Source organism: Stegostoma tigrinum, chromosome 6 (genome assembly GCF_030684315.1).
Source record: "Stegostoma tigrinum isolate sSteTig4 chromosome 6, sSteTig4.hap1, whole genome shotgun sequence".
NCBI lineage: Eukaryota > Metazoa > Chordata > Chondrichthyes > Orectolobiformes > Stegostomatidae > Stegostoma > Stegostoma tigrinum.
Window position 1 is genome coordinate 69,729,198 of NC_081359.1, and position 17,656 is coordinate 69,746,853.

At 38.9% G+C, this 17,656-nt stretch overlaps 2 protein-coding genes across 3 annotated transcripts in view; one reads left to right on the top strand and one right to left on the bottom strand.

The window, feature by feature from the left end:
- The window catches only part of LOC125453634 (protein THEM6-like), a 42,172-nt gene extending 37,705 nt beyond the window's left edge, over positions 1 to 4,467 (top strand). Inside the window, exon 4 of the mRNA XM_048533439.2 lies at positions 1,643 to 4,467. Coding sequence (XP_048389396.1) covers positions 1,643 to 1,870 — 228 coding nt within the window. The 3' untranslated portion in view covers positions 1,871 to 4,467. The remainder of the gene's footprint in view (positions 1 to 1,642) is intronic.
- An 8,393-nt stretch (positions 4,468 to 12,860) lies between these two features.
- The window catches only part of cwf19l2 (CWF19 like cell cycle control factor 2), a 121,859-nt gene continuing 117,063 nt past the window's right edge, over positions 12,861 to 17,656 (bottom strand). For both annotated transcript variants that reach the window (XM_059646630.1, XM_059646629.1), the window contains exons 17-18: positions 16,652 to 16,753; positions 12,861 to 13,344 (exon numbers count right to left, since the gene is read on the bottom strand). In XM_059646630.1, the coding sequence (XP_059502613.1) occupies positions 13,204 to 13,344; positions 16,652 to 16,753 (243 nt within the window). In that variant the 3' untranslated portion in view covers positions 12,861 to 13,203. The remainder of the gene's footprint in view (positions 13,345 to 16,651; positions 16,754 to 17,656) is intronic.

Below are 17,656 nucleotides of genomic sequence, written 5' to 3' on the forward strand. Positions count from 1 at the left end.
CACATCTGTTTCCCGCAGAAACAGAAGGATATGGTGAGATGAAAGAATATGAGGGGTAACTTCTTCACGCAGTGTGGTACGTAAATGGAATGGGCTGTCAGAGAAAGTGGTTGAGGCACATACAGTAGCATTATTTAAAAACCATTTGGCTAGGTACATGGATGGGAAGGTGTTAGAGGAATATGGACCGAATGCAGGCAATTGGAAATAGTTGAGTGGGCACCGTGGAACAGTTTGGGCCAAAGGGCATGTTTCCATGCTGTATTACTCTGTTTATTAAGAGTGTTTTGCAAAGTGATGTATTTATAATTATCTGATGACAGGGATCAAAGGGAGATTATTAGTAAGAGAGCTTGCTGTTCAATGGAAAGAAAAAGCTGGACTGTGAAGTCAGAACAGTCATCAAAGACATTTTGCAATTGCTACCAGGTCAGAATAGAATGATGTTTGCAACTGTTGTATGAGTATTCTTAGACTGAGAACTGAAGACAGTACAATGTCATCTTGCTTTTGGTGAAGAAGGATGTAGTGCAGGGGAGGAAAGTGTTTGGAATTCTGAGGAAGTGGGAAGGTATTAGCAGAGAAATAGATCTCGGAAGAGAGGGGCCTTGCGAGTGTTGTCTTTCATTCCTACTTTCCCTGATTCATCAGGTTTGCTCCGCATAACAGCAGGATACACCCTAGCTCCTCTAACAAAGCAAAGTTGACAACAAAACAATGCAAAAAAAAACTTGTTCATACAATGCTCACAAACATACATTTTATGTGGACTTTTCTGAGGATCAGATCAAAACAGATGATCAAACTGTATTCAGACTCTGATACTGTATAGTCTTCAGCAATTTGATCAGTTTGACCACTAACAAATATCACGTGTCATGTTTCCTATGGCTGGTTTAATCATTTAACCGATTAGACTTCTTAAAAATTTAATGTGAATAGTTTAATGCCTTAGAAACAAAAGGAGAAAGGAAAAATGGGCTGTTGACTAGCAACAAAGTTTCTTATGACATAGAGCGGCAAAGGCAAATCAATTTATTTTGGGGAAACAAATGGAACAGTCAGATTAGTGAATGTGTAGATTTCTTTCAGGGAAAGAGAAATGGCCTGTAAAAGCAGCCATGTTGTTTAACAGTCTTCAAAACAGGGTATAAAAAAGTTTTGTTGGCTTAATGTGAGTGAGAGAAAAGGAGACCACAAAAACTGTGTAGATTAATGTTTCCTTGTATCACTTGTGGATCATTTGTCAGTCAGCTTAAATCTAGAAACTAACCCTCCTCCTGGAAACAGTTATTCCTTATGTACCATTGCATATTCTGCAGTTTCAGGGAATTAACATTGATTTTACATAGGCTTCACATTTCTGAAGGAGCTGCAATCAGAATCCCGACTAGAAATGTGCAACTTGTTATTAATGGAAAAAGGAGCAAAGTGGCAATCTGAATGTGATTAACACTCCTCAGAATATTGCAGGCCTTTGTGTCAGTAGTTAACTGTTAAGGCTGAATCACTGCTTCAATGTCAGCTTCCTGTCTTTTGGCTTACATTTTTGGAAATGTGATTCTGTGCTGGTTTGTGAAATTGGTGTAATTGTGGCAGCACACTAACTATTTTCTTTAAATGTCTATTCTCTTTCCAACAGATTCTTTGCTGGGATGAAAAGGCATTCTATGTCGAGCAGGAGTTCATCTCCTGCAAGGACAGCTTTGTTTGTGCCACCATGCTGTGTCGACAGCATGTGTTGTACAGTACTCCAGAAAAGTTGCTGCAGACCCTATGTAAGAGGAAGGTTGAATGTCCAGATTTTCCTGAAGAACTACAGCTGTGGATCAAATATAACCTTGCCAGCAGTGCAAAGCTAAAAGCATAAAGGAATCTCAATACCAGGACCAACAGCCCTGGGAAAACTATCAAAAACACTGGAGATCCATGGTGATATTAGCTGTGATGTGTCACTGGAATTTAAACATTCAGCTTGATGCTTTATTTTATTTCAGCTCCTCATCAAATATTTATTTTGTGTTTCAAAGAAATATTTATAATTATTGTTATGAGCTTTACAGTATAAATCAATGGCACAAGGTAGTACATTCCTTAGAACCTGTAATGTTAATATATTGCTCTGTATCCTTATTGTGAAAAACAATACACACCTAACTTTGGGAAATACTTCTGGATGTTTGATGGAGATCTTTGTCAACGTATATTAAAAATAACTACATTCGTAAGTCTTAGCTCAAAGTTCAGAGTAATCATTTTCATGATGCCTGTCACAAATAATGTTTCATTCCCAAAATGTTCATACCTGAACCAGTCTAATTTCAAGTGATAAGGAGGGGGTTTGCTGGCTACCTAATTGTGGCCTGTATAAACCATCATGTCTGATTTAATGTACAGGCAAACCTTTAAATGATCACCCAGTACTTCCAAGTAAAACGGGTGAGTGATTGTGTAAATGAGCAAGCCAAATTTGTAGAACCCGGATGTAATTTTAACGCACAATGTAGGTTCTCATTGCTTTGTATCAGGCAGAGTTGGGACTAATCAGCAACATCTCTTAAATGAATCAGTGAAAAATGCTCAAGAAAAAGAAAAGCCTTCAGTTTTCATATTAAAGAAAAATGATTTTCAGGGGCCAGCAGAAACAGGGCCAAGATAAAATCTGCACTCAGAACCCATGAAAGACAGGATTGTACAGGACACACACAGTATTAGAAAACTGGTCACACTGATAGTCACTGGAGTTCCTGCAGAGGTTATCCATTTTGATTACAGGAGACAATGACATTTGTGAAATTCAGGATTGTGGGTACAATTCACCACATGATTCATTGAAAACAGAAGCTAAGTTTCTTCACTTAACCTCAGAGGTTTAATTAGATCATACCACTGTACAACAGTAATGAAAATAAATAAATTATTTTCTTCATCTTATTCTAAGTGCAGCAAGATATGTTCCTTGTGGGTCAAGATAGGGTTAATGTAGAGAAGGCTGCACAAGTCATGAAATTGCACCAAACAACACCCAAGGTTATTCAGTTCTTCACTTTAATCCACCAGTCTTCACTTTAATCCACCAGCTCAGGTAATCCTGGAAGTTTTAGCAATAGCACAGAAATATATCACGTAAAATAAGCATCTGATGGATTACTACTGAACAGAAATTTAGCTGGGCCATACAAAATATGGCAGCTACAAGAGCAGATCAGAGATTACGAATCCTACATGAAGTAGCTCAATTCCTGAACTCCCAATGCCTGCCCATCTACAAGACAGGAAAATGATGGAATACTGTATTTGATTGGATAGGTATAGCTCCAACAACACTGAAGAAGTTTGACATCATTAATAACAAATGGCCTGCTTCATTGATACCCCATCCACCACCTTCAACATCCATACCCTTTGCCACTTATGCACAGTAACAATGGTGGTTACCGTCAATAAGATACAATGCACCAATTTGGCCATGCACCTTGGCATCTTCCATAACCACAACTCATCACTAAGAAGAAAACAGGGCTGGAGGATGCATGAAACTCCACAATTAGCAATTTCCCCTCCACATCATACACCATCCTGACTTGAAATTATATCATGTTTCTTCACTGTCCTGGATCTCTCTTGATAACAGCACTCTGGGTGTACCTGCACCTCAAGGACTGCAGCAGTTTGAAAAAGCAGCCTGCCACTGCCACCACCAATACCTTCTGAAGAGCAATTAGAGATGGAAAAATGAGTAATGGCCTGGACAGCAATGCCCACAACACGTATCTAATAAGTGAGCAAAGTAAATGGTGGGGCAAGCCAAAGAGGTGGTTAAGCCTCCGGGTTAATGGGGCTGAGAAAAAAAAGTTTCAAAGGAGCATGTTTGAGCAACCATCACACTTCTATGCAGAAACTAGGCCATGGTCAAGTTTGTTCTGTGGCTGAAAAAAAAGCATGGTTTTATAAAAATTGAAAGAACGTCTAGCCTGTACTGTCACTATTGGCTCTCTGCAAGATTAGCTGAGTTCTTCCCACCCTCCCCATTTTTTCCCCATAGTTCTGCAAGTACTCTCTCTTCAGATGATGAAGCAATTTGAAAGCCATGACTGAATTTGCTCCTGCTGTAATCTAAGACAATGCATTCCGGATCCCAACCACTTACTGTATAAAATTTTCCAATATTTTGACATTCTGTTAATCAGATAGTTAATCTGGATCTACACTGTTCTGGCAATTGCATTGTGTCTTACAGCCAGTATGTATGTATACCTGTAACAGATATGGTCTAGATATCACTATCACAGCATGTGACCTGACAGTACAAAGGTCTCAAACTCCACCTCAACTCTGGACACCTGAAGCATGATGTGCTGATGGAAGCATGTTGCTCTTTGCAAATGGAGAGTTTAATGTTAGCCTGGACATGAACCCGCCTGTGAATGTAATATTTATGTATGTTAGTGTGCTATAATAAATGTGTTGGATCTTTAAATACTTTATTACATATTTCCTTGTTTCTTATGAAGGATAATATAAACATTGCTGCATCATGTATAGATATCCTTGAGGCAAATCTACATCATTCGCCCCTCATTATTTTGAACATCTCTATAAAATTTCCTCTCAAACTACTCAAATTGAAGGAGAACAGTCCCAATCACCCAAATTATTTCCCATAACTGATTTCTCTCAACCCCTGGAGCCATTTTCAGAAGTTAATCTTTGCACCAACTTCAATTTCTTCACATCTTTCCAAATTCTCAAATTATAAAGCCCAGGATCCCATGTGACTTAGCCACTTTCTCAATCTGTTGTGTGACCTTTAATAATCTGTACATAGTTACTCCAAGTTTCTTTACTTGTATTCCCACTTTATTTTGTATAGCTTTTCCTCATTCTTCTTCACATAATGTATCACTTTATACCTCCCCTCCTTAAATGTAATCTGACACTTCTATATTCAATCCACCAGCTATTCCATGTTTTCCTGAAGTCTATCACTTATCACCCACACAGTTTGCAATATTTCCAAGTCTAATATCATCTACAAATTATGAAATTGTGCCCCGTATACACATTCACAGTATCACTGGCTGAGCCAGCATGAATTGCCCATTCTTAGAAGCTCTTCAGAAAGTGGTAGTGAACTGTCTTTTTGATCCGCTGCGGTCCTGATAATGGTCCCTGGGAAACTCCACCTTCCTCCAGGCCAAAAGCAATTATTCAGCGTACTCTGTTGTTTTCATTCAGCCAATTTTATATTCTTGCTGCCACAATGTCTCCAATATATGGATTTTTGAAAGCTTTCTTGCTGCCAAGGTTAAGCTGACTGGCATAGTGTTTCTGAGTTTATCCTTACACCAATTTTGAACAAAAGTGTAATATTTCCAATTTTCCTGTTTTCTGCTCCTGTATCTACTAGAGAATTGAGAGAGTCTGGCTAATGCATATGTAATTTCCATCCATACTTTCCTGTGTAACACAGGATGCATCTGATCTGGTCCTGGTTACTTGTTGCATTAAGTACAGATAGTCTATATTACGGATCTGCTTTATAACGTTTCAGCCTATCTAGTGTCTTGATTACCTCCAGTTTCACTATTACTTTGGCAGCATCTTCTTTCTTGATAAAGATTGATACAGAGTATTCAATTAGCATCTCATTCATACTGCCCACCTTGATGTTTCTTCTCTTATCCCTTAATGCTCCTATTTCTCCTTTCACTGCCTCTATCATTTATTCCCTGGTAGATGATTCTAGAACTTGCTTTTACATTATCTGCCAATCCCTTGTCATTTATTGCCATACACATGAATTTTTTTGTTTCAGCTTATTCTAAGGAGCATTTGTTTGTTGAGCTAGGATGACTCCAGAGCCATTTAAAAATAGCAAACAGAAAAGAACATTCCTTATTCGATTTATCTTGCTCTCAGTAGTTCGACATTTGTCATTGTTAGATTTCTCAATTGTCACGTATATACTGGGTGAAGGGGCATGAGATGGCAAGTGTTTGCAGGAGCATTGGGGAGTGGCTGGGTAGCGTGAGGTGTCATGAAGAGTGTAAAGGGCCAGTGGGGATGGATGCAGGGTGAAGTGATGTGAGGAATAAGGTCTAGTGGGTAACTTTTTATTACATCCATAACAAAATCCCACCTTGCCCATCTCAACACTTGACTGCCCCATAGTTGACTAAAATCTGCTTCACCTCAAACAAGAAGATTCTCTATCTAGCTGGAGAAAAGCACAAACACTCATATGGGGACTGTGAGACTGGAATAGTCAACCAAACAGATGCCATTTCATCCAGTCCCAGAAACCAAGGAATCAAAAGCTCTCCTTCCCGCACTATCTTTCCAGCTACATATTAATCTTCTCTATCACGCTATTTCTGGACTCACTAGTGTGTGGTACACAGAGTAATCTGGAGATGACTATCTCTGAATTCTTGCTATCTATTTCTATGATTACTAGCTGTTAACCTTTCTACCCAGAATGGTCTGCAGCCATTCATTGACATGCTTGACCTCATGGAGGCAGCATACCATTCTGGGTTTAATCTACTGCTGCAGAAATGTACGATTGTACCTCCTGCATGCTAACTTGCAGCTTTAGAAAAGAGTTTTTATTCATCTTTTTGTATGTGTCTGTATTCAGTACAAGGGATAACATGTGTTGGAAATTTCCTCACCTGTGGCAACACGAAAGCATGAACTATTTTCAACTCCAGTATAATGTAGTTAACAAATCCCTGTACAATGTGTCTTGAATTTCGATAGCAAGTTTTTATGGAAGGTCAAAAGGCCAAGCTTTCCATTAGATGATATTTTCATGCATCTTAAATGTAGCAATCTTTAACCGAGTATTGCTGAGCAGCATTTGAGAGAGAGAGAGGCTAATGTTTGATTTAAAGTCTGGAATCAATTTGAAATGGTTACCTTTACTTCTATTTCTGACCTGCAAGTGACTGTAGGAATATAATAGTGCTGTCAACACAAGTAGCTAAACAGCTAAAACGACGACATTCCAATATACCGGATAAAAATCATTTTGTAAGTTAGTTCATGACTTCCTCCACTAGTAAACCTTGATAATACCCATCTTCATGTTCAATGAAAACCATTCTCAGAGACAGGCATCAAATGCTAAACTCTAAAATTTAAAGCACAAATCACATAGGTAGGGAATTCTAGAGCGTAATGCTTTCCTGCCTACATGAATTCAAAAGCCAAGATGATTGCACAGCTCCATTCAAAGCACCACACATAATGTTACAGATGCGCAGGAGGACCTGGACAACATTTAGGCACATCATAAGTACTTTAGTTAATGACTACTGTCAACAAGAGAGGGTCTAACCATCTCATCGTGACGTTTCAACGTATGACAATTGTCAAATCACTCACGAACATCCTGTTAACTGCATACAACATGGATGTATCTGAGTTGCACTGTAACCCAATGTCTGTTGCAGCTGAAAATTGTGATAAATTACAAGATGAATTTTTCAACACTTGTTGAAACTCATTCAAAGCTTTCAATGGCATCTTCTGGGCCTTGTTTATCTTCATTTCGAATAACATTGATGTCTGCCTACAGCATAACCTGGGTAACATACAAAGTATCAACTAATGGTCAGTTTGAAGAAAAAACAGAAATTGCACGGCTATGCCTACTGGCTTTCAACTTTATTTTTACCACCACATCCGACTGTCATCATCTTTATGATCACCACTGATAGAGGTATAAATAGCACCAGTCTTGTCAAAAACACGTCTGCAAGCTAGCACATGGCAGAAGTTGGGTACGGTGCATCTCATCTCTTGACCAGGCAAAGTAAAACAAGGCTTAAGTTCTTAGTATTACGTAAAACCCATAACTTGCCTTGATGGGTGACACTGAAATATTAAAAATGTTCAATGCCATCCAGGTTGGAGCAATTGGCTTGATTTTTACACCCGCACATGGACTCATTATTTATCTCCTCCATTACAGGCACAATGTGACTACAGTTGATCTGTGGGGTCAGTTAATTAAATCGCTTGAGTAAGAAGCAGAATGATACCTATAGCATTCGTTCAGTCCCCAAATTCACTGGGGTAATTCACGGAGACCAGCCTCTTGGCTTCATGTCAACTCACAGAATGGCTATTTTTAACCACTTCAAAGATGTCTGTGTTTGCAGATGACATGCATTTGGCTCGATTCTTTTACATCCAAATTGCTAATGTCCTGAAAAACGTTTGACATGAATAGTGATCAGATTGTATCTCAATTTGCAGTTCGTAATGAGTTTAAACAAAAAATAACTTTTCCACTATTACCTTAGCTGCAATTGTCCATATTTCAAAAATATCTTCTGCAAATCGAGTTGTCGTATCCATATAGTATGTATATACTGATAAACCGTTTTACTTTTGGTATGCGCACTCAACATTTACTAATACCTGATTAAATCGTTCTTAAACGACTGGTAAAGGTATCAAAGGTGCTCATTTAATTATATGTTGTTTTCCTCTTACCTGAAATGTACGACATGTTTTATAGAACTGCACTATATTTTTGTGGAAGTCTTGTAAAATAGTTATCAATGCTGTGTTTTTCATATACGCATTGGAGAGAGTGGATGGTGGCTTTTCAGACTGGAGGCCTGTGACCAGTGGTATGCCACAAAGATCCACTGTTTTTTGTAACTTATATTAATGATTTGAATGCGAATATAGGAGGCATAGTTAGTAAGTTTGGGAATGATACCAAAATAGGTAGTGTAGTGAAGATTATCTTAGAGTATAATGGGACCTTCAACAGATGGGCTAATGGGCTGAGGAGTGGAAGATGAGGTTTCATTTAAGTAAATGTGAGGCATTGCATTTTTGTAAGGCGAACCAGAGTAGGACTTAATTTAATGGTAGAGCTTTGGGGAATGCTGCTGAACAAAAAGACCCAGGGCTTCGGGTGCATCGTTCCTTGGAAGAGGAGTCGCAGGTAGACAGGGTGGTGAAGGTGACGTTTGGCATGCTTGCTTTCATTGGTCAGAACATTGAGAATATGAGTTGGGATGTCATGCTGTGGCTGTACAGGACATTGTGGAATAATAATAATCCATTAATTGAGGAAGGATGTAATTGCATTGGAGCAGTTCAGAGAAGGTTCACTACATAAATTCTAAAGATGAAAGCGATGTAGCGAGACTGAGCAGTTTAGGCCTGTACTTACTAGAGTTTAGAAGGCTGAAATATCTAATTAAGGTGTATACAATGCTAAAAGGGATTGACAAAATAGATCCAGAGAGAATGCCCCACAGACAAAACCTTCTGTGTGAGACCTTACCAAAAGCATTCCAAAAGTCCGAAACTTAAAACCTTGAAAATGTCAAATATCTGATTAGGTTAGAACGATGTTAGTTGTAATGACCTAACTCGGATCAATAAGCACAGCATACATCACTTGGGACTTCTTTGGTCTTTGTGCTTCAATGGATAAACTCACTGTACATAAGTAACATAAGACATGCAGCCATTCTGTTTTTCACTACAGTTTACCTCAAGAATAAAAAAAAAGGATGATCAATGCATTAAGGGTTGTGTCAATCTATTGTATACAATTATGTCTTGTAAAATAATCCTTCACAGTCACACACATTACAGTTTACACAAAGGTCTGTTGAGAAGGATTACATCAGATTCATCATTTATCAGGATGAAATATTTATTTTCCAGCAGTACTACATCTATCAAAATGAGAATCTATCCTTTTTTACAGCATGGATTAATTTTAAAAATAGATTTGCACGGGTGATGGAATAATGAGACTTATCCTCAGAGTTCAACTATCTCTTACAAATAAGAGTACCTCTTGAGCACTGAAGACAAGAAGCTGTGAAGCAATAGGGATAAATTTAAAATAAAAACTTCATTTACTTCTGAACATAAATATTCACTGCAGCCAATTTCAAATAATTTCATGATCCATTATCAAAATGATGCAAGAAATACTTTAAGAATTAACTACAAATAGATGTTAAAAAAGTTACAATTGAATGTCAAATACTACATATATTCTGATAGTCTGCATATAAGGCTGCTTTCATGACAGGATATGAAGAAAATCCTATTTACTTACGATAACAATAATCTTGAATTACTTTTCAATTTCCAAACTGGTGATGAACACAATGAGCAAATTCAGGTGTTTTGCAGAAACAGTGCAATTGAAACCTGATGTATGTATTTACAATAATAAAGGCATTTCATTTCCATTCCAAAAGAAAGGGTGGACAATGAATTTCTTCTTTAAATTGCATAAAGTTATGAAGCAAAATGTTTATACTGGTGATTTCAGATTCCTCATTTCAACAGCTGAGGCATTTTGCAATAATAGCACAGAAAATGATTCACTGTGGTTGAAATCTATGTTTCATAAGCCTGCAGTCATTTCTTTGAGTTTGTGTTTTGATTATTAGTTGACTGCCCAACACATTTATATAGAGGTTCTTTCATTGGGAAGATACATATGAACAAGGAGCAGCAACATGGTTGATCTGTTTGAGGCCTCAACTCGATATGTTAATCTAAGTACAAACATCATTTATTCTCTTGTTAGGCAAGAATCCAATTACCTTTCCCTTAAAAATTGTCCCACCTCTTCACTTTCTGGTGTAAGTGTTTCCAAAGACTGACAAACCTCAGATAGAAGTAAGTCCCTCCTCAACTAAAACTTAAATGGGACACCCCTTCTTTTGGAAATGTCCCTTTGTTTTCTCTTGTGGGAAGAGACTAGAATTTTGTTTCAGCATCTACCCTGTCAAGTCCCCTTAGGATCCTCTACGTTTCGACAGTATCACCTCTCATTCTTCTGAACTCAAATGGAGACAGACCCTAAAATGTCCAATCTGTGCTAATAGGATGATGTTATCATTCCAGTGATTAGTCAGGCAAACTTTCTCTGAACACTTCTAGCATATTTACCTGCTTTCTTAAATTGGAGACAACAACAGTATTCCAGATGTGGCCTCAACAATGTTCAATACAACTGGAGCAAAACATTCCTACTTTTATATTCAATTTTCCTTGCAGTAAACAAAAAAAGCATGTACAAATGTTACCAGTGATAGTGATGAAATTTCACCATTGTTTAGAACAAAGAAAGGAACAAAGAAAATTACAGCACAGGAACAGGCCCTTCGGCCCTCCAAACCTGCGCCGATCAAGATCCTCTGTCTAAACCTGTCATCTATTTTCTAATGGTCTATGTCCATTTGCTCCCTGCCCATCCATGTACCTGTCCAAATATATCTTAAAAGACGCTAACGTGTCTGCGTCTACCACCTCCACTGGCAACACGTTCCAGGCACCCAACACCCTCTGTGTAAAGAACTTTCCACACATATCTCCCTTAAACTTTCCTCCTCTCACTTTGAACTTATGACCCCTAGTAATTGAGTCCACCACTCTGGGAAAAACCTTTTTGCTATCCACCCTGTCTATACTCCTCATGATTTTGTAGACCTCAATCAGGTCCCCCCTCAATCTCCGTCTTTCTAATGAATATAATCCTAATCTACTCATAGCTTCATAGCTAGCACCCTCCATACCAGGCAACATCCTGGTGAACCTCCTATGCACCCTCTCCAAAGCATCCACATCCTTTTGGTAATGTGGCGACCAGAACTGTACACAGCACTCCAAATGTGGCCGAACCAAAGTCCTATACAACTGCAACATGACCTGCCAACTCTTGTACTCAATACCCCGTCCAATAAAGGAAAGCATGCCATATGCCTTCTTGAACACCCTATTGACCTGCGTTGTCACCTTCAGGGAACAATGGACCTGAACACCCAGATCTCTCTGTTCATCAATTTTCCCTAGGACTTTTCCATTTACTATATAGTTCGCCATTGAATTTGATCGTCCAAAATGCATCACCTCGCATTTGCCCGGATTGAACTCCATCTGCCATTTATATGCCCAACTCTCCAGTCTATCTATATTCTGCTGTAATCTCTGACAGTCCCCTTCACTATCTGCTGCTCCACCAATCTTAGTGTCATCTGCAAACTTGCTGATCAGACCACCTACACCTTCCTCCAAATCATTTACATATATCACAAACAATAGTGGTCCCAGCACAGATCCCTGTGGAACACCACTGGTCACAGGTCTCCAATTTGAGAAATTCCCTTCTACTACCCTCTGTCTCCTGTTGCCTAGCCAATTTTTTTATCCATCTAGCTAGCACACCCTGGACCCCATGTGACTTCACTTTCTCCATCAGCCTGCCATGGGGAACCTTATCAAGTGCCTTACTGCAGTCCATGTATGTGACATCTACAGCCTTTCCCTCATCAATCAACTTTGTCACGTCCTCAAAGAATTCTATTAAGTTGGTAAGACATGACCTTTCCTGCACAAAACCATGTTGCCTATCACTGATAAGCCCATTTTCTTCCAAATGGGAATAGATCCTATCCCTCAGTATCTTCTCCAGTAGCTTCCCTACCACTGACATCAGGCTCACCGGTCGATAATTACCTGGATTATCCTTGCTGCCCTTCTTAAACAAGGGGACAACAATAGCAAGTCTCCAGTCCTCCGGGACCTCACCCGTGTCTAAGGACACCGCAAAGATATCTGTTAAGGCCCTGGCTATTTCCTCTCTCGCTTCCCTCAGAACCCTGGGATAGATCCCATCTGGACCTGGGGACTTGTCCACCTTAATGTCTTTTAGGATACCCAACACTTCCTCCTTCCTTATGTCAACTTGACCTAGAGTAAGCAAACATCTATCCCTAACCTCAACATCTGTCATGTCCCTGTTCTTGGTGAATACTGATGCAAAGTACTCGTTAAGAATGTCACCCATTTTCTCTGACTCAGATTACATATTAAATTTTATTTGCTTTCATAACTGAAATAATGATTTTTAATCTCAAAGTCCAGGATGAATTAAAATTACAGTATACAACAGTGAGCATCAAGTTGCCATGGTATTTTTTTTGTACAAAATAATACTTATTTGTAATTAATTTTAATACAACAAAATCCAAATCTAACTGCTTACTTTGGCTTCTCAATATTCAATAAAAAAAATCATGAAATTCATCATTATTTGAAACTTCCAGGATCTTCTTAGAAAACCATGTAGAGAAGCATACAATTCCATCGTCCAATGCCAGGTTTTAGCAATCTATAGCCATCTGTCTCCAATCGGTGGCATTATTCCCTACTTTTTGTACAGTCAAATGGCTTCCACCAGTGAGAGAACTGGAGCACTTTCTTCCTCTGATCATCAAAATTTTCTCTGATTCTTTTCTTCCAACGCCTTGGCTCCAGGTCTAACATGCCTCCAACTATTTCCTTCAAAGAAATTTTTCAAGAGTCAGTGTTTCTTCTGTGAACATTTTGGCATCCTAACCCAGTTGTACAACTTGATTTGACAGTTTGGTCAAAGTCAACTTCTTGCCTCTCTTTTAAGACACAAAATGAGAGTGTGCTTGGAGTTGACATGCACTCTGTCCATCTACCAGTTAGAAAGTGATCAGTGCAATTTTAAATTTACCATTTACAATGGTTATAATTTAAAAATATCATTAGCATTGAGGTCTCCTAATTTGTTTTTGTTAGCTTTGGTCTTTACAATTATATTGCCTTCAGTCCAATGTGCTCATGAACAGTTTGCACATTTGTCTAGTTGTTTCGCAATAGCAGCATATCACCCAGATACCTTGGATCACATTCGCTGACAAAAATCTTTCTTTCTTCCTTCAAGAACAGTGTGACACAAATAGATGAAGCAATACCTAACGAGTGAAGGACAGGAAAAATTGTATGCCTTCATCTCCATGGATGTGATGGTGCTTACAACTGTGACCAGATGCAGGGCTGAAACCTGTTTATACCTAATACATTTTTCCAAACTGCATTTCCACCACAGCCACAGATGGTATAGACATTCAATTCATAGATATTTACAGCCCAGCAGGAGACCATTTGGCCCATCATGTTTAATTGTAGTTACAGTCTAATCACTGACAAATTATAATCTTTTGTTGAGTTGAAAACCTTGGGAGACATTCCCCCTAATTTACTTCTAAGGTCTGTGCATGGCAGAGTTTTTGGATGCAGAAGCCAAAGCACTGGCACTCCAAACAGTATGCACAGAACCTCCCAGTGAGTGGAACTAAGGGCACTGTCTAATAACAAATGAGTGCCCTTTCAAGACAGAGATGAGGCAAAGACTGCATTTAAAATTTAATTATTTTTGGATAGGGGACTAAAAAGCGAAGTACTACTTTAAATCAAACAGGCTTTGCGAAGAGATGGATACAGTTTTAAAAATCATCATTACTTCAGCACTTTGTAAGTTATACACAATGCTGTGATTTTCCTGGTACAGTGAGAGCAAAAGCAGACATCACAGAGTTAATGGATTCTGAACTAAAGGACAACAGGTTGACAACATTTGATTGGCTCCTAAATAGGTGACCATGGTTTGTGTGTTTCTGGTGCAGCCGTGAATCATCTGCTGGCAAAGCAAAAGCATTAAAAACTCTCTTGCATGGAGGTACCAGAAAGTTAACAGTAAGAACTGAAAGAACTGTGGATGCCGAAAATCATAAACAAAAATCGAAATTGTTGGAAAAGCTCAGCAGGTCTGGCAGCATCTGTGGAGACAAATCAGAGTTAACATTTCAGGTCGAGTAACCCTCAGAACTTCGTCACCAGTAATAGCCAGCTGTTCCACTCGCCTTACCCTGCACAACTCTTGTTGAAGGAGGAATAAAACAACTTCAAAGACTGTGAAAGGATGAATTCTCAAACAATAAAAAAGAGCACTGTCGTGCAAATAACCTTTCGACACTGGTAAATGAATGAAACTGCAGCTGCATCTTCAGACACCGCTGGAAGATTTTCATTGAACATGGACATGCTTCTGCTAACTTTCCCTTTGTGAAAAAGACTGCCAATCATAAAACACAGCAGTGACCAAATAAGCACAATAGATAACAGCAATTGGAATGGTCAGCAGAAAGAAGGGAAAGCTTGCAATTCGTATTTCCTTTTTCCATCAGCTTAAAACAATTCATTCATATTAAACTACTATTTCCCTGTTAAGTACAAAAACTTGGTCAGAGTTTTCTTTTAACCAAAGTTTCTCACTCAAATAAATTGGGAACTTTGGATAGTTTGTCAAAATCTGTTCACATTTGTGAACACTCTGACAAAATGGGGTTTGATTTTCAGTGCACCTACCTCAATGAGTTGTGACAATGAGGAGAGTTTTTATTCCTTTCAGAGGGTCATGAGTCTTTGGGACTCAACAGACACTGGAAGCAGAGCTTTTATAGAGTCATAGAGACATACAGCATGGAAACAGACCCTTCAGTCCAACCAGTCCACGCCAAACATGTTCCCAAACTAAACTAATCCCATTTGCCTACATCTGGCCCTTATCCCTCCAAACCTTTCCTATTCATGAGCTTACCCAAATGTCTTTTAAATGTTGTAACTCCACTTGTATCCACCACTTTCTCTGGCAGTTCATCCCACACAAAACCACTTGCTGTGTGAAGAAGTTGCCACTAATGTCCTTTTTAAATCTTTCTCCTCTCACCTGGAAAATATCCCCTATAGTTTTGAATTCCCCTACCCAAGGGGAAAAACCCTCATCATTCACTTTATCTATGCCTCTCATGATTTTATAAGCCACTATAAGGTCACCCCCTAAAACTATGCTCTGGTGAAAAAAGACCCAGCCTTTCCAGTCTATTTTTATATCTCAAACCCTGAATTCTGGCGCCGTCCTGGTAAATCTATTCCGAACCCTCTCCAGTTTCATATTATCCTTCCTATAGCAGGTCGACCAGAACAGCATGCAAAACTCCAGGCACAGACAAATAGATTCTTGATAAGCAAGAGTTAGAAGGTTATCACAGATAGGTGGCTATCTCATTGTGTGACAGTGTGCCAAATATGAAAGCACACTAGTATGTAGGGATTCACAACCTGTTTACCCTCAAGCAACACTACTGGCACCAAATAGTTGATGATAGCATTTCCAAAAATGTGCTCTACGGCAAGCTTGCTTTTGACACAAGACGAGGACACACGTTTGCAAGTGAGAACTCAAGCTGACTGAGATTGGAGTTGACGCATGGGAAGTCCTTACTGTTTACTGCAGTACCTAGAGGCAAGCGGTCAGGAAGGTGTAAAGAAAGCAAAGGACAAAAGAAATTACCAGAGGATAGAAAAGAGAGCTTGGCAGAAGAGAAAACCAACTCTGACCATCATTATTCATCTGTCAATTTAGAAGACAGCACCACTCACAAATTGGCTCCTTAGTTACAACTAAAGATGGTCAATCCAGAAGTGACAATATAGATAACTACGATGGAGAAGCAGCCTGTAAGAAAATTTGAGATCTCCTGGTAACCCAATCATCATGCTTCATACTGCCCAACACAACAAGAATGAGAATTTACTATCTGAAAGAAAAATTCAATATACTTTAATTAGCAAGTCATCTGGAGAATCAATAAATTTAAAATTTTATGAATTTTGGTATCGATTCAATGTTTGCCAAGATGATCCACGGGAGCATCAAATTCATTATCTTTATAATCAAGCTCATGGCTATTCAAAGTTACCAGCAAATAGGGATTACCTTTCCAAAATAAATAGGAAACTTTTCTTCATCTTCAATGACATGAGCAAATCCCCCTTGTAGACCAAAATCCACAGAAAAATAAGGGAGACCTTTAGGAATCTGGAAGAAAGCAATCATTAACTTTGATGAGTTTTTTTAAAATGTATTATTGATTTTGCAACATATTATTACCTGCATCTGAATGAAAACAATTTTGGCACTAGCCTCCAGATGTTACGAAGGAGGCCTTTGAAGTTCAACAAGGTTGATTCTGCTGTTGTCTTTTCTGGTGCCTTGTTCAATGCCAGATGGTCTGTCCAGTTTCATTTCTTTGTTAAAACTTCACAGCAATTGTTACATCTATGTGGCTTGCTGCGCTATTTCAGAGGGCAGCAGAGAGTCAACCACAGAGCTGTGGGTTTCGAATCATGCGTAAGCCAGGCCAGGTGAGGATGGAAATGAAGGAGATTAGTAAACCAGATGGGTTTTTACCACAGTTGACAGTGGTTTCATGTCATTAGGAGTCTTAGTTTCAGATATTTATTGAAAACACATTCCACAATCTTCCATGGTGGGAATTTAACCCAGATCTCCAGAAAATAAGAAATAAAAACCAGAAGGACTGCAGATTTTGTAAATCAGAGACATAAACAGAAATTGCTCAGTAGGTCTGGCCGCACTTGTGAAGAGGAACCAAAAGTTAACATTTCCGGTCAAGTGACCCTTCCTCAGAACTCGACCTAAAACGTTAACTTTGATTTCTTTCCACAGATGTTGCTAGACCTGAAGAGCTTCTTCAGCAATTTCTATTTTTGTCCCCAGAAGATTCCATGAGTTTCTGCATTAATAGTCTAGCACCCTTTCCAAGTGGAGGATCCATCTCAACTTCCTTCAGAGGTCCCTGGCATCAATGTGCAACATTTACAAGACGTACTCCAGAAATTCCCTTAAGGGCCCTCAAACAACATCTTCCAAACCCACAACAACTTCCATCCAAAAGGACAAAGGCAATAGATACTTGCA